Here is a 25,915-nt window from a genome sequence, read left to right as displayed (position 1 = left end):
CATGGTCAAGTCAGACCGAAGGGTTTGTTTCCATGCTGTATGACTATGACTGTATAAGCAGCTGAAGATAGTTGGGCTTGGGACACTTGGCTGAAGAAGTAAGTGGTCCTGTGGCAGAGCGATAGTGTCCCTACCTCTGGGCCAAGAGGCCTAAGTTTAAACATCACCTGCTCCAGAGATTTGCACTAAGACATCTGAACAGGGTTAATTAGAAACAATGTACTCTGAGGGACTCCTGCGGAGATGTCCTGGCACTGAGATGACTGACCTGTACTGCGCATGATTGCAAACAGTGGGCAGTTTTGCTATTGCTCCCATTGATGTCACTGCAGCTAATGTTCCTTGTGCTAGTTGGGGCAAGACACACCTTCTAGTTTTCACACAAACTCCCCGACAACACAGGACTCATTGGGCTCAGATGAACAAGATATGATCTTATAGTGCTCAAATCTGGTGCTTCAGACAGTGCTGGGAGTCCACTCGGTTCTTTTCGTGTTGTATGTATTCTTGTAGCAATTTTGATTCATTGCTTTCCACTGAAAAATGGTCTCCATGTTCTGTAAAATGTTGGAACATTTAAGAGGCAACAAGGATGTCAAAGGCAGTGAGACTGGACTGTGAAAGTTTGTGTTAACTATCGTTATCTTCCCGGTCACAGTGACATTTCTCCATGTGTCGCTGATCCTCGCCCCTGGAGTCATCTCTTCTGTTGCTGCCTTTTGTGCTGATTTGATATCCACGGCAGGAATTCCCATCCTTCATGGGAGGCTAGAGCTCCCAAATCTGAGAGTTTGCGCTGCCGTGTGTGCAACCACTCCAGTTTCTCCTTCCCTCCCTTCCAGTTTGGAGAGTTACCTGGCTTCACACCCCACTGTCTGCTACCAGTCCCTCACCACTCTGATTCCACTCTCAAACCTGCGCTCCAATAAAATCACTCATGCTTCCTATTGTGGAGACATTTGCAAAGTGGAACTCAACGGATCTGGGAAAGATGTTTCATGTGATGTGTTTTATTCCCTGCTGCAAACCACAGTGAAAAGGCTCGGAGATCACATGACTACAAGAGGCCAGCCAGTACGCTGGAAAAGTACATTACTTCCAAACATTCTGTAGCTCATTAAAGAAGACTACAGGTATTTGAAGTTATGAGTTAGACAACATATATGGTCAACAGAAGAAGTTACGTTATCCTGCAGAAACAAAAACTGTTAATTCCGGTCTGTTGTCCCATGTTTGTCAACTCTATCCTGTCCCTTGTCTGTCAATCCTCGCCGGTGCATTTAATCCATTAGCTCTGAAGTGTACAGGCGCAGCATAGTTATGGCTAATCAGGCGCCGTTGCTGGTGAAGTCAGTTTTGGGGATTGGAGGTCGCTTACTTGGATGCAGAGGGAACAATTAATTGTGAAAGGGGGCAGCAATGAGAGTGCTTTAGAGTGCAAGGGTTACTGCGGGGATGTGGGGAAACAGCCACCCTTGCTTGATGTGGGGATGGGGTCAGTGCAGCACGGTGGTCAGAGTGGCTAAGTTGAAGGCTAGCGGGGCAGAAGGTCGTCTCCCTCAGACAGGGTTCCAACACAAGTGACCTGCATAATTTCAGACTGCAGTTGTGATTCCTTTTTGCTGTTGCCTTACTGTCTTGCAGCTCTGAAAAATCACTCAGTTTCCAGTTGACTGTTCTGATATCATGCTTCATATTGTGCATTTTAGTGGTGGCCACAAACTAAAGAGCTCTCAGTTACACTCAAGGTCACGTGACTATGGCAAGCCAGCTGGACAATATGTATAGGATGCTGGATTATTGTAGAAGTCAAAATGTTTCTCTGGGAAAGGAAGCCTGTCAGTACTGTCAGATTTGACCGGACTGCTGTCCGAAATCAGATAGTTAACTATTAATGCCCCGAAGAATGGACAATGCACCTCAGAAAATCTGTGACCAAATAAAGTCTCATTAGAGATTGATGTGACACGGGTAAAGGAAAATCCGCGGTGTGTAAAATGTACTTTCTCCAGGTGAAATGTCAGACTCATTTTTTCCTTGTTCTGTTTTCCAGGAATGGTTAACTTCAGTGAAGTGACTGGATACCCTATGGTGCAGCACTGGAAGCTCCGATCAGCTCAGTACCACGTAAAGCTTAACCAGAAGACCCTCTCTGCAGGTGAGCAACTTCACTGTTTGACTTGCTTGTGCATTAGCATGCCATTGCTGCTCAGTTAGCATGACACTGAAGTCTGAACAATACAAAGATTACACGCAGGAGATCATTTGACCCTCCTTCTTGTGTCCACACAATTCGATTGAATCTAACCCTGATGTCTCACATATTTAACCAAGACTTATTTCAACCGGTTGAGGTAGCCTGTGCACTGTTTCAAATATTGGGTTTCAGACTCCATTATCCTCAGGGTGAAAGGATTGATTCTCCATTTTCTTCTAAAGCTTTCACTAATTATTTTAAATCCTTGTACCTGGCTATTGGACCCTCTACTGAGGGAATATATCCTTCTTATGCACTTGAGCTAGATCCATCACAATGTTTTATGCCTCCATTTAGCTTCCATTCACCCAGAGAAGGAACACCAACCTCATAGCACCAGGGACCCGGGTTCATTTCCCGCCTCGGGCAACTATCTGTGTAGAGTTTGCACATTCTCCTTGTGTCTGCATGGGTTTCCTCTGGGTGCTCCGGTTTCCTCCCTCACTCCAAAGGCGTGCAGGTTAGGTGAATTGGCCATGCTAAATTGCCCGTAATGTTAGGTGCAGGGGTAAATGTTGGGAAATAGGTCTGGCTGGGTTGCTCTTCGGAGGGTCAGTGTGGACTTGTTGGGCCGAAGGTTTCCACACTGTAGGGAATCTAATCTAATTCAAGCCTTAGTCCAGAACATAATGTATGTAATTTCAGCCGATGTGCCAATGTCATGCTGAGGGAATGCTTGCAGTGCCTGAGGTGTCCTTTTTCAGGCAAAGATGTTAAGCTAAGATCATGTCTGGTCTACTCCCATGAATGTACAAGATCTGAGGAGTATTCAGAGAACTGGAGGAGGGATTGCCCTGGTATCATAGCCAACATCTATTCCACAAGCAACTTCCCAAGAGAGAGGTTACCTGGTCAATGAATCCTTCCTTGTTCGAAGAGTCTTGCTGTAAACAAACTGGTCAGTCAAACACAAGTACTAACAATGCTGCAGACCTGCGTTATTGACTCTATCATGCATTAGAACATGAAAGGTGCTATATAAGTTCAATTGTCTGCAATTGTTGCATTAGTTTTAATTAAACACGCTTTATTCAAACTGTTTGACAATAGGGGTGAAAGAAAGCTATTGAAGAACTGAATTATGTGTTTATAAATTAACCATTAACAATAATCCTTTACATGGCCTAAACTCATAACTGAGAGGAATGCGGCTTTATTTAAGACTATAAAGGGAAATAAATAATTTCTGTTCATTTAATTACACTCCAATTCTTTACATCAAATGCAAATTAGTGACTCCTGTGTAAAGAGGCTGTACACAACACTAAAAACTATACACAAGGTGCAATTGTAAGTGGCTTTTAAAGCTTATCTGCAATTATAATTAGGGAGGCATTGTTTGCCGAGTCAAGTCTAACATTGTGGTAAGCAATTAAAACTGCAAGTATTCTCCAGCACCGTGACTCCATCTGTTCTGAGTACTCTAGTTGACTGTTTCAACAGTTTACTTCATCCATCAGCGCAGGTACATAATGGGATGGAAAAAGCACCCACAGTTATTAGCAGCTTGGAAAAAAAGTAAAGCTGTTGCACGTGGGGCCACTCCACTAGAAAAAGTGATGAATATTTATGAGTAAAAGCAGAGTGGTGATTCTGAGATTGTCTGTCACTCATTTTGATGAATATAACTTGAAAGAAATTCACAATTTATTATAGATCGTTTAAAACCATTTTTATTAAGCCATTTACAAGCGTAGTAAAAATCCAATTTCCTTCCATCAAAAGGAAAAAATGTAATTTCTCTCTGCATGTTGAATTCTGGAGTACCTGAAAATGCTCTGTTTTTCTTAAATCAGCAGTCTACCAGTGTTGATTCAATGGTGAATGTACTACTTGATGTGATACTGAGATGTGAAGGTTCAAATTCATTTCCGCTCTGTTATCGCTGATCTCAATGAGCGTCATGGCTAACTCATTGTACTTGGCCTGAGCACCCTTGACAACGGAAAGGAAAAATCATATAAGAACGCTGTTCCCATTCATGGCGCTGTACGGCTCGCTGAATGTTCTCTGAGACTTCTGCCTTGATGAATGTCCTTTGCCCTGCAAGCAGGTCATTCAGCAGTACCAAGGAAGTGCTTGAGATTATGAGAAGATTTGTCGCTCGAGTTGTGGATCAGGTTGTAAGTTTGCTCACTGAGCTGGCCGGTTTGTTCTCTGACGTTTTGTCACCATGCTCGGTAACATCACCAGTGAGCCTCCAGTGAAGTGTTGGTGTTCTGTCTCACTTGCTATTTATCTGCCTTGGTTTGCTGTGGTGGACGATATCATTTCTGAGAGGAGGGTAAATGGGATCCAATTTGATATGTTTTTAATGGCATTCTGGTTTGAATGCCAGCCTCTAGGAATTCCCAAGCATGCCTTTGTTTAGCCTGTCCCAGGATGTATGGGTTGTCCCAGTCGAACTAGTGTCCCTCTTTGTCTGTGTGTGTGGATACCAGTGATAGTCAGTCATTTCTTTTGGTGGCTAGTTGGAGATCATGTATCCTAGTGGCTAGTTTCCTGCCTGTCTTTTCAATGGAATGTATGCTGCAGTCCTTGCAGGGTATTTTGTATATGACGTTCATTGTATTGGTTGTCTGTATGGGGTCCTTTCAATTCATAAGGAGCTGTTTCAGCATGATGATAGGTTTGTGGGCTACCTTGATACCCGGGGGCAGGAGTTGTCTGGTCATTATCTCCGAGATATCTCTAACGTATGGCAGGGTGGCTCGAGTCTCTGAGGGTGTTGTCTTCTTGTTTAGGTCTGTTGTTATAGGAATTAGTGAACGGTGCTTATTGGATAACCATTGTTCCTGAATGAATTGTACACATGATTTACATCGACTTCTCATAGTTCCTGGGTGCGGCAGTGTGTTGTGGCTCGTTTAAATATTGTCCTGATGCAGCTCTGTTTGTGGTTGTTGGGACAATTGCTTCTGCAGTTTCGTATCTGATGTGTGTGTGTGTGTGTGTGTGTGGCTTTCCTAGCCAGTCTCCTTTCTAGTAGACACTGGTCTGCAGTTCTTCATTGGCTTTTAGTTCTACTGTGATGTCTAGGAAGGGGAGTCTATTGTTGTTCTCTTCCTCTTTGGAGAAATTTATACCATGATGTTGTTTACATGTTTGTGGATTTCTTCTAATTTGTTGCATTTTGTGATGACAAAGATGGCATCCACATAGCGGACCCAAAGCTTGCGCTGGATTGTAGGAAGGGCTGTTCGTTCTAACCTCCTCATAACTGCTTCTGCTCAGAATCCTAATATTGGTGAACATGTAGGCATCCCTTTGATTTGTTTGCAGATCTTGCCATTGAAGCTGAAGTGGGTTGTGAGGCAGAGGTCTACTAATTTGAGGATGTTCTCCTTGCTGATGGAGTTGGTAGTGTCAGGTGTTAGTGTCCTTGGTTCATCTAGCAGTGAGGCCAGTGTTTCTTTGGCTAGGATGATGTTTATTGATGTGAATAGGGCCATTACATGGAAGGACACTATGATCTCGCTGTCCTCTACCTTCGTGCCTTTGATGATGTTAAGGAATTCCCTGGGTGGAGTGGGTCAAGTCTTCTCCTAGGTATTTCGGTTTGCATTGCACTTCCTTCGCTAGTCTGTGTGTCGGTGCACTGGGAAGTGAGACTATGGGTTTGAGGACGACACCTTGTTTATGTACCTTCGGTAATCCATAGAAACGGGATGTGTTGGATCCATCAGGTTTCCTTCTTTGGAGGTCAGTCTTGTTAATTTCACCTGTCTTGTGGAGTTTCCTCTGGGGTTGCAGTAAGGTGGTGCTCGTGCTGTGGAGTCGGATCCGTTACCATCTGTTGGTAGGTTTCAGTGCCAGTGAGTAGTGTGCTTGCTTTTTCAATGTACTGTGTTCTGTTCAGGATGATGGTCATATGCCCTTTGTCTGCCAATTAGATTACAATATTTTTGTCTTTTCTGAGTCCTTCCAGGGCTTTCCTTGCCAGTGTGTTGAGGGTGTTCCCTTCTTACTTTCTGCTTTGTGTTGGCGCTACTGTCTGTCTGATGGCCTACTGGATTTCTTCCGTAAGTCTTTCAGGGTGGATTCCAGTGCTGCAGGGAAGCCCTTTTTGTCCTTGTCCCTGCAGTTGAAGTTCATCCCTCGTACTAAGACTGCTTTTTCTGTGTCTGAGAATGGTCAGTCAGACAGGTTCTATTTCCAAATCTCTGAATTGTCCGTGTTATTACTTTAGATCCGATTACTTACAGTGTGGAAACAGGCCCTTCGACCCAACAAGTCCACACCAACCCGCCGAAGTGCAACCCACCCAGACCCATTCCCCTATATTTACCACTTACCTAACACTAGGGGAAATTTAGCAGGGCCAATTCACCTAACCCGCACATTTTTAGACTGTGGGAGGAAACCGGAGCACCCGGAGGAAACCCACGCAGACACGGGGAGAATGTGCAAACTCCACACAGTCAGTCGCCTGAGGTGGGAATTGAACCCAGGTCTCTGGCGCTGTGAAGCAGCAGTGCTTCGCCAGTTTTTTCTGGTCAGGCTAGTCTTTTCTTTGTCTTGGTGTGCTGTTGTTTAGTATTGATGGGTCATTCCAGTGTACTTGGCCGTTCATGGTTGGTCGCATTATTGTACACAGATTTTTGATGCAAAGTTTCTCATTTGTATTAGTGGATTTGGTTTTGGTTCATCATTTACCATTTCTCATAGAATTCTGTGGCCATTCTGTTCTGCTGTTCTCCTGGCTTGTGGGGTGTTGAGAGGTGGTTTGTATTTGACACATCGTGGTAATACTTGTTTCCTGAGGCATTTGTGTGGGAAGGACATTGTTGGTGAGTGGTGATCAGTCAGATGGCATTGGTTTCCCACCTTCGGGCTAGTTTGAGTGTATTGCACTCATAGATGTTTGTGATATTGAAGAAGATTTGGAGTTCAGGTTGTGGAGCAGGTTGTAAATTTGCTCATGGAGCTGGTAGATTTGTCCTCAAATGGTTGGTCACCATGCTTGGTAACATCACCAGTGTGCCTCCACTGAAGCATTGGTGTTCTGTCCCATTTGCTATTTATCTGTCTCGGTTTGTGGTGGTAGGTGATATCGTGTTGTGGTAAGTAAATGGGGTCCAAATCGATATGTTTGTTAATGGAGTTCCGGTTTAATGCCAGGCATCTAGGAATTCCTGTGTGTGTCTTTGTTTCGCCCGTCCCAGGATGGATGTATTGTCCTCGTCAAACTGGTGTCCCTCTTTGTCTGTGTGTATGGATACTAGTGATAGTTAGTCATGTCTTTTGGTGGCAAGTTGGTGCTCATATATCCTGGTGGCTAGTTTCCTGCCCGTTTGTCCAACATAATTTTTGTTGCAGTCCTTGCAGGATATTTTGCATATGACATTTGTTCTGCTGGCAGTGGGTACAGGGTCCTTCACATTCATCAGGAGCTGTTTCAGTGTGGTGGTAGTTTGGTTCCAGGGATTGTTGTTTCCAATGTTTGGCTTTAATGACAAAACAAAAAGATCTCTTTTTAGATTTCACCTGCAGACTAACTGATCTGGACAAGAGCCCCAAATACTTGAAGTAAATTCTTCACGTGGTCTGCCCATGCCAGGGTGGATGTTAATTTGCAGTTCAGATTTGTGAGTGGAGATCTTGTGAAGATCACAGCGTGAGTTCCTTCATCAAGCCTAATACTAGAGACACTGGCAGCAACTGTGTCCATTGCTGCAACCTTTAACTCTTAACACTCATCCCTGTATTTGTCTTTGTCAATTCAGAGCTTAGCCCATTCCCCTAATCTGACCCCTATCCATGTTTTCATGATGTGATCTACAAGCATCTTCACCATGGTTTGTCCCGTTCAGTAATGGATCAGACCTGTTGTGCTGAATGGCCGAAATCATGTTGTCTTAATGTAGACATAGTGATCCTTATTACTGGGTCTATGAAATGTGAATGAAAGTGTTTCTATCTTTGTCCCACACGTGTAAATCTATAGTTGCTACTACATTGAAGTCTCTTGTTAAAGGGTGATTTACAGATGGCAGAGGCCTGCGATGTGCTTGTGTTGCAGTGGCAGTGTCCCTAGATGGTAGCATCTCCAAATGAATGTTTTCACAAAAACTTCAGGCATCTGTTCCAAAAGTGTCTCTCATTCCAAAAAATCTAACTCCAGTTAAGACCAGGAACTTGCCCATGTTAGACACTTAAGCAAGTTTGAACTATTTGAAAGCTCATGCTAAATTATGGATTTTTCAATATGATTTTTTGTAATCTTTTATAATCTGTTTTATTATTAATTCATAAAATAACTGTCATTCTAACTCTAACAAGTATTATATGCATTTAATAAATCATATTTCTTGACTTTTGTCCATAAATTTTAATAGAATATCCAAGCCTTCCTTAGTGTCCAACAAATAAGCCAATAGCTCCGAAGGTATTTCACACCAGATACTGCTTTCAGGAACAAGTAACAATTCCAAAGCCATACGTCAGTTTTATTTTTGTTGGTAAGGACATAACCCAAGTCTACATACACTCTTGATTTTTCCATTGTTCTCGTAAGGTTCTGCTTCAAAGAACATTAATGGAAAATGATGTACTAACACTTTGTGGGAACAAAATCTTAGCTTTCACCTTTAGGCAACCATTCTCTGTCGTGTTAGCTCGGTCCAAAACCTGTGACTACAGGAGGACCTAGATGCTACCTTTTCCTTGACAGTAGCTTTATTTGCCCATGTGCAGTCTTACTGAACTCCTGACTGCACACCCCAGTCCTTTTCCTATGATCAAAGACAATTGATTTAACACATATCCTGACTTTACCCTTGGCCACGTATTTGCCTGAGGAATCACAAAGTCCACTCACAAACTCACTCAATATGATTGCTTCTTATCTTTCTTGTTTTTTTAAAATTAAAACCCCTACAGTGTGGAAACAGACCGATTGGCCCATCGAGTCCACAGTGACCCTCCGAAGAGCATCCCACTCAGACCCACCCTATCCATGTAACTCTGGTCATGGGAAATGTAATCAACCTAACTCTCTCATCTCTGGAGTGTGGGAGGAAACTGGAACACCTGGAGGAAACCCACGCAGACACTGGGAGAATGTGCAAACTCCACACAGACGGTCATCAAAGGGTGGAATCGAACCCCGGTCTATGGCGCTGTGAAGATTTGTATCTTTATGGCTTACCCTAACTTATAAATTTTGTCCTGTAAATAAGTTTTCTGCAAGTATTGTCTAATTGGGGAAAAAGCCAAATTGAGGACCGTAATGCCATTTAACTTTGCATGTTGAAACAGTAATGTTATTCCTAGCTTCATGAATCATAATGTTTTTAAAGAATTATGATAACAATAGGTCAATTTTTATATCAATACAAATGCCAGTTATCCAATCTTGTCTTGTAAGATCACCTCCAGCCCACCCCAGGAATGAGTTGAGTGAACCTTCTCTGAACTGATTTGGGAAACTGTCTGTGTGGAGTTTGCACATTCTCCCCGTGTCTGCGTGTGTTTCCTCTGGGTGCTCCGATTTCCTCCCACAATCCAAAGATGTGCAGGTTAAGTGAATTGGCCATGCTAAATTGCCCATAGTGTTATGTGCATTAGTCAAGGGTAAATATGGAGAATGGGTGGGTTATTTTTCAGAGGGTTGACATGGACTTGTTGGGCCGAAGAGCCTGTTTCCAAACTGTATGGAATCTATTCTAATCAAAGTCCTTTTTGAGCAAGGACTTGTATGCAGTACGTCACATGTGATCTCAGCAAACTCCAGTGCGGTATAAGTCCCAGTCTATATATTCCATTCCCCTTGTAATCAATGGCAGCATTCCGCTTGCCTTCTGGTATCTGTTCTCCTTACTGTAACAGTATAGTACCATTTTGTGGATTGTGTATCAGAGTACCCCAGATTCTTCAGCGCCGAAGAGTTCTGCAATCTCTCTCCACTTCAAAAATGTACTGTCTTTCTTTCGTCCTGTCAAATTTCTGCCTAACTTATCACTGAACCAAGCCATATCCCTTTTCAGATTATTTACTAATGCCTAATGTTCTGAAAGCATTCATATTGAAGATTGCATTAGGCTCGACACAAACTTATAATGTGACACAGTCATTGGGTGGAGAAGCAGACCTCTTACACAGGTCCCAATGAGGCAGATGTGCCATCTTTTATTCTAATAGACTTTGTAATGATGTCTCATTAAGCATTCTGATTTATATCTATGGCAACCGTATATTAAACTATTTGTTGTGTAAGACAAGTGCTTCATCTGGTTAAAATTCAGCAGTGGTTTCTCCTTGACCACTGCTAATTGAGTAGGCCTTCAGATTTGCTATAGAAAGGAGGATTAATGATAGCACTGTACCCAATCTATAAACTTGCCAGTGTTTGGTACCACAGCAGAAAGTCACATCCTCTTCTTCGAGTCATCAAGATGTACAGCATGGAAACAGACCCTTCATACGTGCCAACCATATATCCTAAGTTAGTCCAGTCCCATTTGTCAGTATTTGGCCCACATTCCTCTAAACCCTTCCTATTCATGGACACATCCAGCTGCCTTTTAAATGTTGTAATTGTACTAGCCTCCACCACTTCCTCTGGCAGTTCATTCCAGTAGATGAGGCTAGGTACCTACAGTATAGAAACAGGACCTTCAGCCCAACAAGTCCATACCGACCCTCCGAAGAGTAACCCGCCCAGACCCATTTCCCATATTCACCACTGACTATGGACAATTTATCATGACCAATTCACCTGACCTGCACATCTTTGGATTGTGGGAGGAAACTGGAGCAAACTCATGCAGACACGGGGAGAACGTGCAAACTCCACACAGTCAGTAATCAAACCTGGGTCCCTGGTGCTGTGAGGCAGCAGTGCTAATGACTGAGCCACTGTGCCATGCATTCATTGAGTCATCAAGATGTACAGCATGGAAACAGACCCTTCATCCGTACCAACCGCATATCCTAAGTTCGTCCAGTCCATACACCACCACAGTCTGTGTGAAGGCGTTGCCCTTTAGGCACCTTTTAGATCTTTTCCCTCTCACCTGAAACCTATGCCCTCTACCTTTGGACTCCCCTTCCTTGGGGAAAAGACCTTGACTACTCACTTTATCCATGTCCCTCATGATTTTATAAATTTTTATCAGGTCGCACTTCAGCCTCCAACACTCCAGGGAAAATAGCCCCAGTATATTAGGCCTCTTGCTCAAACCTTCCAACCCTGGCAACATCTTTGTCAACCTTTTCTGAACCCTTTTAAGTTTCACAACATCTTTTCGATAACATAGAACAATACAACACAGAACAGGCCCTTCAGCCCTCGATGTTGCACCAACCTGTGATCTAATTTAAGCCCATCCTCAGACACTATTCCAACATCATCCATGTGCTGATTCAAGGATTGTTTAAATCTCCCTAATGTGGCTGAGTTAACTACATTGACAAGAAGAGCATTCCATACCCTTACCATTCTCTGTGTAAAGAACCTGCCTCTGATATCTGTCTTAAATCTATCATCCCTCAATTTGTAGTTCTACTCCCTCAAACAAGCTGACGTCATCATCCTAGGAAAACGACTTTCACCGTCTATCCTATCCAATCCTCTGATCATTGTATGTCACTATCAAATCTCCTCTGAGCCTTTTTTTTCCAACAAGGTCAGAACCAAGTCTCTCAGCCTTTCCTCATAAGACCTTCCCTCCAGACCAGGCAACATCCTGGTAAATCTTCTCTGCACCTTTTCCAATGCTTCCACATCCTTTCTGTAATGGGGCAACCAGAACTGTACACAATATTCCAAGTGCAGCTGCACTAACGTTTTGTATAGTTGCAGCATGACATTACGGCTCCAGAACTCAATCCACCTCACAATAAAACCTAACACACCATCTGCTGCCGTAAGAGCACTATCAACATGGGTGGCAATTTTCAGAGATCTATGTACATGGACTCCAAGATCCCTTTACACATCCACACTACCAAGAATCTTTCCATTGACCCAGTATTCTGCCTTCCTGTTATTCTTCCTGGGGAGGAACAGTGGAGACCAGAATTGAATGCAGTATTCATACCTATTTTCTGACCTGTCTTTGCATCATCCGCAAATTTTGCTCCCAGACGTTCAGTCCTGAGGTTGTTATAGGTATAGATTTTAAATAGTTGAGGTTGGCCACTCATCTGTGTGGAAGGTACCAGTTTACCAACACATAATTCACCCATTTATCTCTCTGCTGTTTCCTATTAAGTAACCCATTTTCTATCCATGCTGATATATTACTTCTGGATCATGAATACTTATTTCATTTCATAATCTATGATGTGGCCACTTTATGTAATCACTTCTGGAGCTGCAGGTGCAGCACATGTACTATTTCCTATTTATTCACCCACAATATTTAGAGAGAGCATTGATCCTTTGCAGATAACTAATAATGCAACAGAAGGAAATGGCAGAAATATTTCTGTGCATTGTGAATACTTGTTGCAGTTAGTATGTGAGGTTATGCAGTGGGACAAAAAGAATAGTAGAGCTGGATATTTAAATGGGGAAAGAATGCCGCAGCACAGGGGAATTTTGGAGTCCTCGTGCATGAATCACAAAAAGTTAATATCAAATTTCAATAGTTAGTAGGGAAGACGAATGGAATGTTAGCTTTTATTTCAAAGGGAATGAAATATGAGAAAGGAAGATCTTACTAAGACCATATAAGGCACTAGTCAGAGACACCTGGAATTCTATGAACAAGTTTGGTCCTCTTCAGTGAAGCAAGGTGTTCTAACATTGGAGGCAGTCCAGAGAAATTTCCTTAGGCTTGACCTCGGTGTGGAGAGATTATTTTGTGAGGAGATTGAGCTTGTAACCATAAAGGTTTATAATAATGAACACCAGCTTATTGACGAATAGAAGATTTTTTTTATCTGAAGGTCATGAATTTGTGGAATTCTTTACTGCAGAAGGCTTTCAAGGTTAGATCAAAACAGTGATGGACAGAATTTTAATCAGTAAGGGGATCGAGAATTGGAGGGCTAAGACAGGAAAGTGGAGCTGTGGAATATTGGATCAGCCTTGACCTCATTAGACAGCAGAGCAGATTTGATGGGCTGAATGGCCACTTCTCCTCCTATATTTTATGTTCTTGCTATCTGTTTTTATTTCTATCTTTCTCTCATGTTCTAGTTTGCCAGTCATTTTCTTTTTTGTCATTCTTACCGTGGATTTTTAAAAATTCTCTCCGATCTTCAGACCTGCAGCTAATCTTTGCGGAATTGTACATTTTCTTTCAATTTAGTCAGCCACGTTTGCCATGTCTTTCTCTCAGAAACTTTCATTCTCATTGTATCTAGATTGTTCCCAGTTAAATGACAGCTCCATTACCACAGTGTGCGTGTGAGTCTGTCAGGTGCAGGCGAATCATTCAAGGGTTCTGATCTTGAAGCAGCTCCACTGATTTGTGCTGCTTCTGGTTTGAGCACAAACTGTGTCTCAGCTCTTGTGAGCTTCCAGCATGGGTCACCGACCTCCTGGTGTTGTGTCTAGGCTGATAACCAAAGAATGATCTTTAGGCAAGATACTGAAGTGTGGAACACAATCCTGTAAATGCACGCCAGCAGGCATCAGAGTCATTAGACAATGAAAGGAAAAGACCTGGATAAATATTACTGCCTTTTTTAAAACTGCTTTTTAAAAAATATCCATCTTGCACAAGCTCTGCTCATTCCAAATGTCTTAGAGTAGTGGAATAATTTTGAAGAGTATGTTTTGCGTTGGAAGTCAGGACACACTCCCAAAGCATAATGTGATAATAGCGAAGTTATAGGTTTTTAGATTAGATTAGATTACTTACAGTATGGAAACAGGCCCTTTGGCCCAACAAGTCCACACCGACCCGCCGAAGCGCAACCCACCCATACCCCTACATTTACCCCTTATCTAACACTACGGGCAATTTAGCATAGCCAATTTACCTGACCTGCACATCTTTGGACTGTGGGAGGAAACCGGAGCACCCGGAGGAAATGTAGGAAAAAAATTACTGTAGATTCTGGAATCTGTACTGAAAACAACAAATGCTGCAGATCATAGCAGGTCTGACCGCATCCAGGGAGAGAGAGCAAGATAATGTTTCTAGTCTAGATGACTGTTCGTCAGAGCTGAAGTGAAGGGGTGGAGGGGGCAGCATTTATGCCATAGTTTTGGGGGTGTTGGCAATGGGGATTGTGGATGTAGGTGCTAGGGGAGAAAAGGTGTTGGTAGTTTACATCAAGTGATTGGAATGCGAGAATGGCAGAACAATGGTGTCTCTCCTGCCAGACTTGAAAGGACAGTAAGTGGGATGGAGGAGGGGAGGACCTGATAACAAGCTAAAGGAAAGGAAGAACTGTTGACAGTTTGATGGTGATGAACTCAATATTAAGTCCAGAAGGCTGTAAAGTGCGTAGACAGAAGTAGAAATGTTGTTCCTCCAGTTTGTGCTGTGATTCATTGGAACACTGCAGCATGCATAGGACGGTCCTGTGGGCATGAGAACAAGACGTTTTGTTAATGTGACCCGCTATGGGAGGGTCAGGCTCCTGCTTGCGCACAGACTGGAGGTGTTCCACAAAGTGGTCATCCAGTCTGTGTTTGGTTTCTCCAATGTAGAGTAGGCCACATTGGGTACAGCGTATACCATACACAAGATTGGAGGAGGTACAGATGAAATGCTGCTGCACCTGGAAAGACTGTTTTGGTCCTTGGATGGTGGGCAGGGAGGAGGTGAGTGTTGTGAGTGATGGCAAGGGTGGAAGCATGGGTGATAGGTCGGATGCAGTTGAGGGCCCTGTCAACCACAGTGGGCGGGAGACTAGGGTTATGGAAGAAGCAAGCCATGTCAGCAGCGCTATTTTGGAATGTGGCATCATCTGAATAAATGTGACATAAGTGAAGGAACTGGGAGAATGAATGGAATCCTTGCAGGACGTAGGGTGTGAAAAGCTGCAGTGAAGGTAGCCATGGGAGTTGGGGCTCCGTGGTGGATGGCAGTGGGCAGTTTGTTCCCTAAATTGGAGGAACAAAGGTCAAGGAAAAGAAGGGAAGTGTCAGAAATAGACAATGTGAAAGTTATCGAGGGATGGAAATTGGAGGTAACATGAATGATGTTTTCAAGGTCCTGACAGGAGCATGAAGCAACTCTGAAGCAATCGTCAATGTACCAAAGAAAAGAATTGTGGGGGGGCACTGTCAGACTAGAATAAGGATGGTCCCACATCCCCATAATGTGGCAGGCATAACTGGGACCCATGCAGGTGCTCGTAGCCAACTGACTTGGCAGAAGTGAGATGAATGAAAGGAGAATTTGTTCAGTGAGAGAACAAGTTCAGCCAAGCGGAGGAGAGCAGTGGTGGAGGAATGTTCAGACCTCTGGTCAAGCAACGAGCTAAGAACTCACAGACCATCCTTATGGGGGATGGAGGTAACGAGGGATTGCATATCCATGATGAACAGAAGGCAGTTAGGGCCAGGGGCAGTCTGGTTTGTTGACTTTGGGAAACAGATAGATGTGGCCTGCCCAGGATTTGGAGATGACAAGGTTGGAAGTAGTGGGTGGGGTGGAGGTAATGAGGTCGATGACAGTCCTGGCAATAATGGCTTGATGTTCAGATGTGGGGTCATGGTACGGGAGGCAATAGGGTCCAAAGAGTTGGCGTTCAGCCTCCACATGGTAAAGATCAGTGTGCAAGACTGCAATAGCACCACCTTTGTCAGCAGGTTTGATAAATATAAACCCTTCTGAAATTGCTGCATTTTGCTCTCTTAGATCCAATTCTAACTTTATTATCAGAAGAATGCACGACCAAACACATCTTCCCCTTACTCCCCTGTCAGTATTTTGCAGGGCTCCTTCCCTCCTGGACACCTGAGTCCATTCCACTACACCACCACTTCTCCCCATGTAACCGCAGAAGCTGCAACACCTGCCCCTTCACCACCTCCCTGCCCACTATCCATGGGCCTAAACAGTCTTTCCAGGTGCAGCAGCATTTCACCTGTCCCTCCTCCAATTTTTAGTGTTGTATTTGCTGCACCCAAGCCAAACGCAGACTGAGAGACTGCTTTGTGGAACACCTCCAGTCTCTGCGCAAGCAGGACCCCAACTTTCCTGTAGCCGGTCATTTTAACACCGCATCCTGCTCACATGCCCACATGTCTGCCCTTAGCATGCTGCAGTGTTCCGGTGAATCGCAGCACAAACTGGAGGGACACCATCTCATCTTCAGGCTTGGCACTTTACAGCCTTCTGGTCCTAATACTGAGTTCAACATCTTCAGATTGTAAACATTTTCTTTCCTTTCCTTTAGCTTGTTATCAGGTCCTCCCCTCATCCATCCCACTTACTGTCCTTTCAAGTCTGGCAGGAGACACACCATTGTTCTGCCATTCTCACGTTCCAATCACTTAATGTAAACTACTAACATCTTTTCTCCACCAGCACCCTACACCCACGACCCACACCACCACCCCTCTCAAGCTATAGCATAAATGCTTCCCCCTCCACCCCTTCACTTCAGCTCTGATGAAGAGTCATCTGGACTGGAAATGTTAGCTTGTTGTCTCTCCATGGATGCTGCCTGAGCTGCTGTGATGTCCAGCATTTGTTATTGTCTGTTTTAACAATGTTCACTGAAGCACACAATTCACAACTCCCCAACTCTTTTCAAATGGAGGAAGAATGACTCAGATCCACCAGAGAGGGCCAATAGGGTCCTAAAGTGTAACATCTCACTTCAGAGTTTGTTCTGCCAGAACAGCGTAGTCTTCAGTTCTACACTTGAGCTGAAAAATGTGTTGCTGGAAAAGCACAGCAGATCAGGCAGCATCCAAGGAGCAGGAGAATCGACGTTTCGGGCATAAGCCCTTTTTCAGGAAACTTCCTGAAGAAGGGCTTATGCCCGAAACGCAATTCTCCTGCTCCTTGGATGCTGCCTGACCTGCTGCGCTTTTCCAGCAAAACATTTTTCAGCTCTGATCTCCAGCATCTGCAGTCCTCCTTTCTCCTAGTTCTACACTTGAGCCTAGATGTTGGACTGTACTCCCTGGAGTGGGACTTGAAGAACAATAATGGCTGACACACAGTCTGAAGTAATTTCTCAAATCCCCATACCTACAAACAACCCTCCCTGTTTGATGCATCAAAAAAGGTGCATTTTAGTTCATTCAAGTTAAAGATGAATGCACAATGATAGAATTCACATACGTAGGTATTGTTTTGCAGTAGGACTTTGTGCCAAACCAGGTTGATGATTTTACACACAGTCATTGGTAGAGCTGTGGGCGGGCGTTTTTTTGTTCTTTACAAGGATATTTGTGAATGCAGCCTGCAGGATAGAATTTACGGTGTCTAAACATTTACGAATCAAAAAAAAAAGCTATGTGTGAAACTGGAGCCCTAAAGCCTCAAAACACATGTACCTTCCTGCTGGCAAAGGTCATTGTTTGCTGTCTGGACAGTTAAGGTTAACAGAAAGTAACCGCATTCTTATGGAATAATAACTTTGGATCGAAGCCACAGAGAAATGGGGGCATAAACCATGGAAACGTCGAACAGAAAAGGAGACATTTACAGAGCCAGTCTATTAGCGTGAAGAGTGAGTGGTATTTATGAGCAAATTGTCTGATCTCCAGATGAGCCGGAAACCAGGTGCACAACAGAAGGTCCAAGTGCTGACCATCCCTTAAGTCTGATGTGCAAAACTCCTGATGAACAATTCGTCTATACCCTGGGATCCTATCCAAATATCTGTAACTCCAAGTTTGAGTTGGAGACTTCAGACAGAAACTTCCATATATATACTTAGCAATTAGGAAAAGGAGTAGGCCGTTCTGTACCTGCTTTGCCATTCAGTCAGCTCATGCAGGAGATTGGAAAAACACAGCAAGCCTGACAGCATCGGGAGGTGGAGAAGTCGACTTTTCTGTTTCACAACAGTCCTGAAGAAGGGTTACACTCAACATTGACTTCTCCACCTCTTGATGCTGCCTAGCTTGTTGTGTTCTTCCAGCCTCCTGCCTGTCTACTCTGGATACTTTTCAGATGTTTCATCACCATACTAGGTAACATTATCAGTGAACCTCTGGTGAAGCACTGGTGGTATGGCCTGCTTTTTATTTATGTGTTTAGCTTTCCTTGAGTTGGTGACATCACTTCCGGTGGCGATGACATTTCCTGCTCTTTTTCTTAAGGGGTGGTAAATGGGGTCGGAGTTGATGTGTTTGTTGATAGAGTTCTGGGTAGGAATGCCATGCTTCTAGTAATTCTTGTGTGTGTCTTTGTTTGGCTTGTCCTAGGATGGATGCGTTGTCCCAGTCAAAGTGGTGCCCTTCCTCTTCGGTGTGTAAAGATACTAGTGAGAACCTCAACCTGAGTTACAGATCTTCTCAAAACTCGCTAGGAGGAAATAATCTTCTCTGCTGTTCCATTATCAAAATACTGTGAAGTTTGAAAATGTACAGTGAATGTTCACTTAATCTTTCTTACTGTGGCAGATATAGTTTCAATTTCTCAGTGCAGGTTCCAGTCCTTGCAATGCTTAAATTGCTTTGAAAAAGTGTTCAGAGCAGTCATCTTGATTGTGGCCCTTAAACTCGTCATAAAGTTCTTTCACCACATCTTTGTATTTTATTCTTTTGCTTTTATGACAAACTGCAGTTAGACTCTGGTAATCACACAACGACCTCACAAACACAGGCGTCCCAAGATGAATAACACTTTTAATTTTAAAATTTTACGGCTTTTAGAAACATTTTCTGAGGCCCGATGGCACTGACTTAAAAAAAGTGTTTTATTAATACAGTTTGTCTTGGAAGTTTATGAGCAAGAGCTTCAGAAAGTTGTCTGGAGAATTTTTTTTCTGGAATCGATGCATCAGAACAGATTAGCTTTCAACTTTGAGAGGGAAAATTGACGAGTGTGTGAACATTTACCGAATTGCTTTGTATTAAGTTAAAAATCACAGCACCAGGTTGTAGTCCAACAGGCTTATTGGAAGCACTAGCTTTCGGAGTTCTGCTCTTTCATCAGGTAGCTGTGGGATGGGATCATAAGACACAGAATTTATAGCAAAAGATCAGTGTCATGCAACTGAAATGATATATCTAGATTGTTGTGAAGTCTTTCATCTTTTAGAATGAGTTACAGGTTTTGGTTCATTAATATGTAAATCCCAGAACTTCTTTTAAGTCACATTCCTGAGATAACTTAAGATTTTATTTTTAAAAAAGGTGACATCTCAGCTCAGACAATGCATTAAAGGTGTGAGGTTAAAGTCTGTCTGTATCCCAATGTTGAGTGAAACTTGTTCTATTTCCAAAGTAGGAATTTATAAAATATTTTATGGATTGACTGGTGTGTTATTTTAATATTTGTCCTCTCTAGTCCAACACCGACTCCTCCACATCCCGCTTTGTATTAGTTCACCAAGAAAGTGTTCCACAGCAGGATTGTTTGAAAAATAAAGCAAATGGGATTTTCACAGATGACCATCAAAATCTGGAGGTTTGGATTGAATAAGCGAAGAACAGACATAATAAACAGTAGGTCCTTGTGGAGTACTGAGGAACACAGGGGCCTTGGTGGACAAGTCCAGAGATCCCTGAAGGTTTCAGAAGAAGGTTTGTCTCCTGAGGCAGTATGGGTAGAAGTTAGGAACAGCAAGGGAACAGCCACCGCATTGGAGTTTTCTCCAGACCATCTCATAGCAGTAGAGATTGAAGATCTCATACGCAGGCAGATTCTGGAAAAACGCAGGTGTAGCAGGGTTGTTGTTATGGGTGATTTCAACTTTCCCAATATCGACTGGAACCTCCTCAGTGCAGATGGTTTGGATGGAGCCGTTTTTGTCAGGTGTGTTCAGGAGGTTTTCCTTACTCAGTATGTAGACAGCCCAACGAGGGGAGAGGCCGTTTTGGATTTGAATTTGAATTTGGTGCTTGGCAACGAGCCAGGACAGGTGTCAGATCTTATGGTGGGAGAACACTTTGGTGACCGTGACCACAACTGCCTCACATTTAGCATAGCCTTGGAAAGCAAAAGCAGCAGTTACTGAGGGAAGATATTTAATTGGGGAAAAGGAAATTGTGATGCTATCAGACCGGAGTTGGGAAGTACAGACTGGGAGCAATTGTTCCACAGAAAGGGCACAGCAGGCATGTGGAGACTGTTTAAGGAGCAGTTGTTGCGAATGACATACAAATTTGTTCCTCTGAGATAGATAAGAAGGGGTAAGATTAAGGAACCTTGGATGACGAGAACAGAGGAACTTCTTGTCAAAAGGAAGAAGATAGCTTACGTAAGTTGGAGGAAGCAAGGATCTAGCACAGCATTAGAGGATTACAGGCTTGCTGGAAAGGAGCTCAGAAATGGACTGAGAGGAGCCAGGAGGGGGCACGAAAAAGGCTTGGCAAGAAGATTAGGGAGAACCCAAAGGCATTTTACTCATACGTGAGGAATAAGAGAATGATCAAGGAGAAGGTAGAGCCAATCACGAATAGCGGACGGAACTTGTGTGTGGAGTCTGAGCAGGTGGGGAAGCCCTAAATGAGTTTTTTGCTTCGGTTTTCACCAAGAAAAGGGAACTTGTTGGAAATGAAAATTTAGAGGAGCTGGGATACAGGCTTGACCAGATCACGATTGATGAAGTTGATGTACTTGAAATTTTGGAAAACATTAAGATTGATACGTCCCCAGGGCGAGGCCAGATTTATCCTAGGCTGCTCCAGGAAGCGAGAAAAGAGGTTGATAAGTCCCAGGGGCCTGATGGTCTACATCTCAGGATACTGAAGGAGGTGGCTCGAGAAATCGTGGATGCGTTGGTGATTATTTTCCAGAGTTCGATAGATTCGGGATCAGTTCCTGCAGATTGGAGGGTGGCTAATGTTGTACCACTTTTTAAGAAAGGTGGGAGAGAGAAAGCAGGAAATTATAGACCAGTTAGTCTGATCTCAGTGGTGGGAAAGATGCTGAACTCTATTATAAAGAATGAAATTACGACACATCTGGATAGTAGTAACAGGATAGGACAGAGTCAGCATGGATTTATGAAGGGGAAATCATATTTGACTAATCTTCTGGAATTTTTTGAGCAAGTAACTCTGAAGATGGATGAGGGAGATCCAGTAGATGTCATGTACCTGGACTTTCAGAAAGCTTTTGATAAGCCCACATAGTGAGCAAAATTAGGGCGCACGGTATTGGGGGCAACGTACTAACTTGGATTGAAAGTTGGTTGGCTGACGGGAAACAAAGAGTAGTGATAAACAGCTCAATTTTGGAATGGCAGGCAGTGACCAGTGGGGTACTGTAGGGATCAGTGCTGGGACCGCAGCTTTTTACAATATATATTAATGATATAGAAGATGGTATTAATAGTAACATTAGCAAATTTGCTGATGATGCTAAGCTGGGTGGCAGGGTGAAATGTGATGAGGACGTTAGGAGATTACAGGGTGACCTGGACAGGTTAGGTGAGTGGTCAGATGCATAGCAGATGCAATTTAATGTGGATAAATGTATGGTTATCCACTTTGGTGGCAAGAACAGGAAGGCAGATTACTACCTAAATGGAATCAATTTAGGTAAAGGGACAGTACAAAGAGATCTGGGTGTTCTTGTACACCAGTCAATGAAGGTAAGCATGCAGGTACAGCAGGTAGTGAAGAAGGCTGGCCTTCATAACAAGAGGGATTGAGTATAGAAGCAAAGAGGTTCTTCTGCAGCTGTACAGGGCTTGGGTGAGACCACACCTGGAGACCACACCTGTGTGCAGTTCTATTCTCCAAATTTGAGGAAAGACATTCTGGCTATTGAGGGAGTGCAGCGTAGATTCACGAGGTCAATTCCTGGAATGGCAGGACAACCTTTCGCTGAAAGACTGGAGCGACAGGGCTTGTATACCCTTGAGTTTAGAAGACTGAGAGGGGATCTGATTGAGACATATAAGATTACTAAAGGATTGGACACTCTGTTTCCGCTGATGGGTGAATGCCGAACCAGAGTACACAGCTTAAAAATACGGGGTAGACCATTTAGGACAGAGATGAGGAGAAACTTCTTCACCCAGAGAGTGGTGGCTGTGTGGAATGCTCTGCCCCAGAGGGCAGTGGAGGTCCAGTCTCTGGATTCATTTAAGAAAGAGTTGGATAGAGCTCTCAAGGATAGTGGAATCAAGGGTAAAGGAGATAAGGCAGGAACAGGATACTGATTAAGGATCATCAGCCATGATCATATTGAATGGTGGTGCAGGCTCGAAAGACAGAATGGCCTACTCCTGCACTATAGTCTATTGTCTACTAAGCCGTTGGCGAGGATATTTGCCTCCTCACTCTGCACGGGAGTGATACCAGAGGATTGGAGGGAGGCAAATGTTGTTCCTCTTTTCAAGAAGGGTAATAGGGAAATCCCGGGCAATTACAGACCCAGTCAGTCTTACGTCTGTGGTCAGCAAAGTTTTGGAAATAATTCTGGGGGATAGGATTTATGACTATTTGGCAAAGCATAGTGTGATTAAAGGCAGTCAGCATGGCTTTGTGAGGGACAGGTCATGCCTCACAAATCTTATTGAGTCCTTTGAGGTGGTGCCTAGACAGGTTGGTGCAGTGGATGTGGTATACATGGACTTTACAAAGACATTTGATAAGGTTCCCCATGGTAGGCTCATTCATAAAGTTAGGAAGTATGGAATGCAGGGAGATTTGGCTATCCGGATTCAGAATTGGCTGGCTGACAGAAGGCAGAGAGTGGTTGTAGATGGAAAGTATTCTACCTGGAGGTCAGTATTGTGTGGGATCCTGCAGGTGACACAAAGGTTGGAGGTGCCGTTGATAGGAGAGAGGGCGATTGCATGCTGCAGTGCGACATAGACAGGATGCAGAGCTGGGCTGAGAAATGGCAGATGGAGTTCAACCTGGATAAATGCGAAGTGATGCATTTTGGAAGGTCGAACTTGAATGCTGAATATAGGATTAAAGACAGGATTCTTGGCAGTGTGGAGGAACAGAGGGATCTGGGTGTGCAAGTACATAGATCCCTCAAAGTTGCCACCCAAGTGGATAGGGTTGTTAATGAAAGCCAAAACATCATATGCTTTCTTAACAGGAGGATCGAGTTTAAGAGCCGCGAGGTTTTGCTACAGCTCGACAAGTCCCTGGTGAGACCACACATGGAATATTGTGTTCAGTTCTGGTCGCCCTACTATAGGAAAGATACAGAGGCTTTGGAGAGGGTGCAAAGAAGGTTAACCAGGATGCTGCCTGGACTGGAGGGCTTACCGTATGAAGAAAGATTGAATAAGCTCAGACTTTTCTCTCTGGCGAGAAGGAGGAAGAGAGGAGACCTGATCGAGGTGTACAAACAAATGAGTGGAATAGGTAGAGCCAATAGCCAGAGACTTTTCCCCAGGGCAGGATTGACTGGTATGGGGAGTCATAGTTTGAAGATATTAGGAGGAAGGTATAAAGGAGACATCAGAGGTAGGTTCTTTACGCAGAGAGTTGTGGAATGCATTGCCAGCTATGGTGGTGGAAGCAGAGTCATTGGGGATTTTTAAGCGACTGCTGGACAGGCACATGGATAGCAGCGAGTTGAGGGGTGCATAGGTTAAGTTACTCTATTTTACATTAGGATTAAACCTCGGCACAACATTATGGGCGAAAGGGCCTGTTCTGTGCTGTACTTTTCTATGTCCTATTGCACATCAAGCCTTAGAACGAAAGGTTCAAGGAAACGTTGATACTGTGGGGTCAAAATCTTTGAGGAATTTCTCATTTATATTTAGAGCACTGCTTCATCAGTCAAAGTGGTGGAAACAGATTCAGCGGTAATTTTCAAAGGGAAACTGGATATATACAACTGAAAAAGAAGCAATCCTTGTTCTTTGCCGAAAGAAGAGGAAATGAGATTAATTGGATAGCTCTTTGAAAGACCATGCATAAATCTGATGAGCAAAATTGCCACCCTCTCTGCTGCACCATTTTACAGTGAGGTTCTTCTCAATTGTTAAAATTCTTAGTGCCATTTTATAGAAAACATCAGTTTATTTAAGGGTGAGGTGCAGTTGACTGAACCAAGTGGCTTCATTATGTGCAAAATGACATGGTACTGGAACTCTCTCTCTGCTTTGCCCCACTGAGAACTGATTCACAAAGCAGAAGTAATTACACTATCACAATCGTGTGCAGCTGTAATAGAGGACTAGTGGGTGGATGATGTGTTTCTTTGATTTAAAATGGAAGCGAGAAAAATCTCAGGGAATCAAAGATCATGTAGCATACATTGCTCTGCAAGAAAGATAAAGCAACATGAATTGAGATGCATAAATGTACCATGTTAAGTATATGCAAAACATGTTACTTTGACAACATACAATGTATAGATTACCGTAACTTATGCTTTATATAAACAGCACCTGTTTTCAACCATGACATGCTGCACTCACAGTAATGGTTAGCTACAAATGCATGAATTTATTTATTCATACTTTCCAACTGGTGAGGGGTCAGACAAGTGGTCTGGGCTATGATGCTAATATGCACTGGAGTTTAGGGCATGCCAACAAAACAAGTAAAGTACGGAGGTGGTTTCTGGCTAAAAGGCATTACATCTGCAAACTCAACAAATAACGATGGTGCAGCGAGGGAATTCAGTCAAACTGAAAGAAAAGCTGCTGCTACGGTGAAAGATGATGATGATCAAGATCAGAGGCAACCATGAGAAGAGGGAAAGGGCGAGATTTCAAGAAACAAATGGACTGCATCAGAATGGATGCATCATCACAAGAAATGGAACATACGTATACCTCCAATCAAACCCAGAGTCCAGCCAAAATTTCAGCTCTATGGTTAGTTTTATGGAATGAAAATGTCGAATATTATCACAGAAGCCAAAGTTCACTTAGAGATTTTGACGTTGATGTCAAAATGGCCTGTTTCCAGCAAGTAATTATCAAACAACAGCAAATACCCATTGCACCACAATAACAACATGAATGACATAGTTGGAATAGCTACCTGTGACAATAAATTCATAGAGTGGGTTGGGATAGAAGCCAACCAAGGGAGCTATCTTGGATCTGATAATGGGTAATGAGGCAGATTTAGTAAATGATTCCAGAGTAAAAGATCCCCAAGGAAGCAATGATCTTAACATAATAGAATTTAATATTCATTGTGAGGGTAAAAAACCTATGTCAGAAAAAGCTGTGTTTAACTTTCATGAAGAGAATTGAAATGACATAAGGATAGAGTTAGCTGAAAAGGACTAGGAAGATAGGTTAACAGGAATGACACTAAGCAAGCAGTGGCTGATATTAAATTTATGACTCTTCGCAAAACTATATCCCAGTAAGGAGGAAAGATTCTGAGAGAGGCAAAGAAGGACTTGACAGATAATAGAGAGAGAAAATAAGCTACACAGTCAAACTAATGAGGAAGGTATGAATAAATAAAATCATGCATTTGTAGCTAACCATTACTATGAGTGCAGCAAGTCATGGTTGAAAACGGGTGGTGTTTATGTAAAGCATAAGTTACTGTAATCTATACATTGTATGTTGTCAAAGTAAAAACTCTCAATGAGGTTTTCTTTACATTAAAGAAGTGAAGTTAAAATGAACATAAGCCCTTTAGGATATGAATTTGGAAAGGCAATGTTGGGG

The 25,915-nt window shown here is 43.2% G+C and overlaps 1 protein-coding gene across 1 annotated transcript in view; it reads left to right on the top strand.

The window, feature by feature from the left end:
• astn1 (astrotactin 1) overlaps window positions 1–25,915 on the top strand; it is a 2,216,244-nt gene that overhangs the window by 1,781,640 nt on the left and 408,689 nt on the right. The window contains exon 15 of the mRNA XM_060829548.1: window positions 2,054–2,158. Coding sequence (XP_060685531.1) covers window positions 2,054–2,158 — 105 coding nt within the window. The remainder of the gene's footprint in view (window positions 1–2,053; window positions 2,159–25,915) is intronic.

This window comes from Hemiscyllium ocellatum, chromosome 9, assembly GCF_020745735.1.
Source record: "Hemiscyllium ocellatum isolate sHemOce1 chromosome 9, sHemOce1.pat.X.cur, whole genome shotgun sequence".
Taxonomy (NCBI): domain Eukaryota; kingdom Metazoa; phylum Chordata; class Chondrichthyes; order Orectolobiformes; family Hemiscylliidae; genus Hemiscyllium; species Hemiscyllium ocellatum.
The sequence above is the reverse complement of the archived record's forward strand: the minus strand, read 5'-3'. Positions and strand labels throughout refer to the sequence as shown.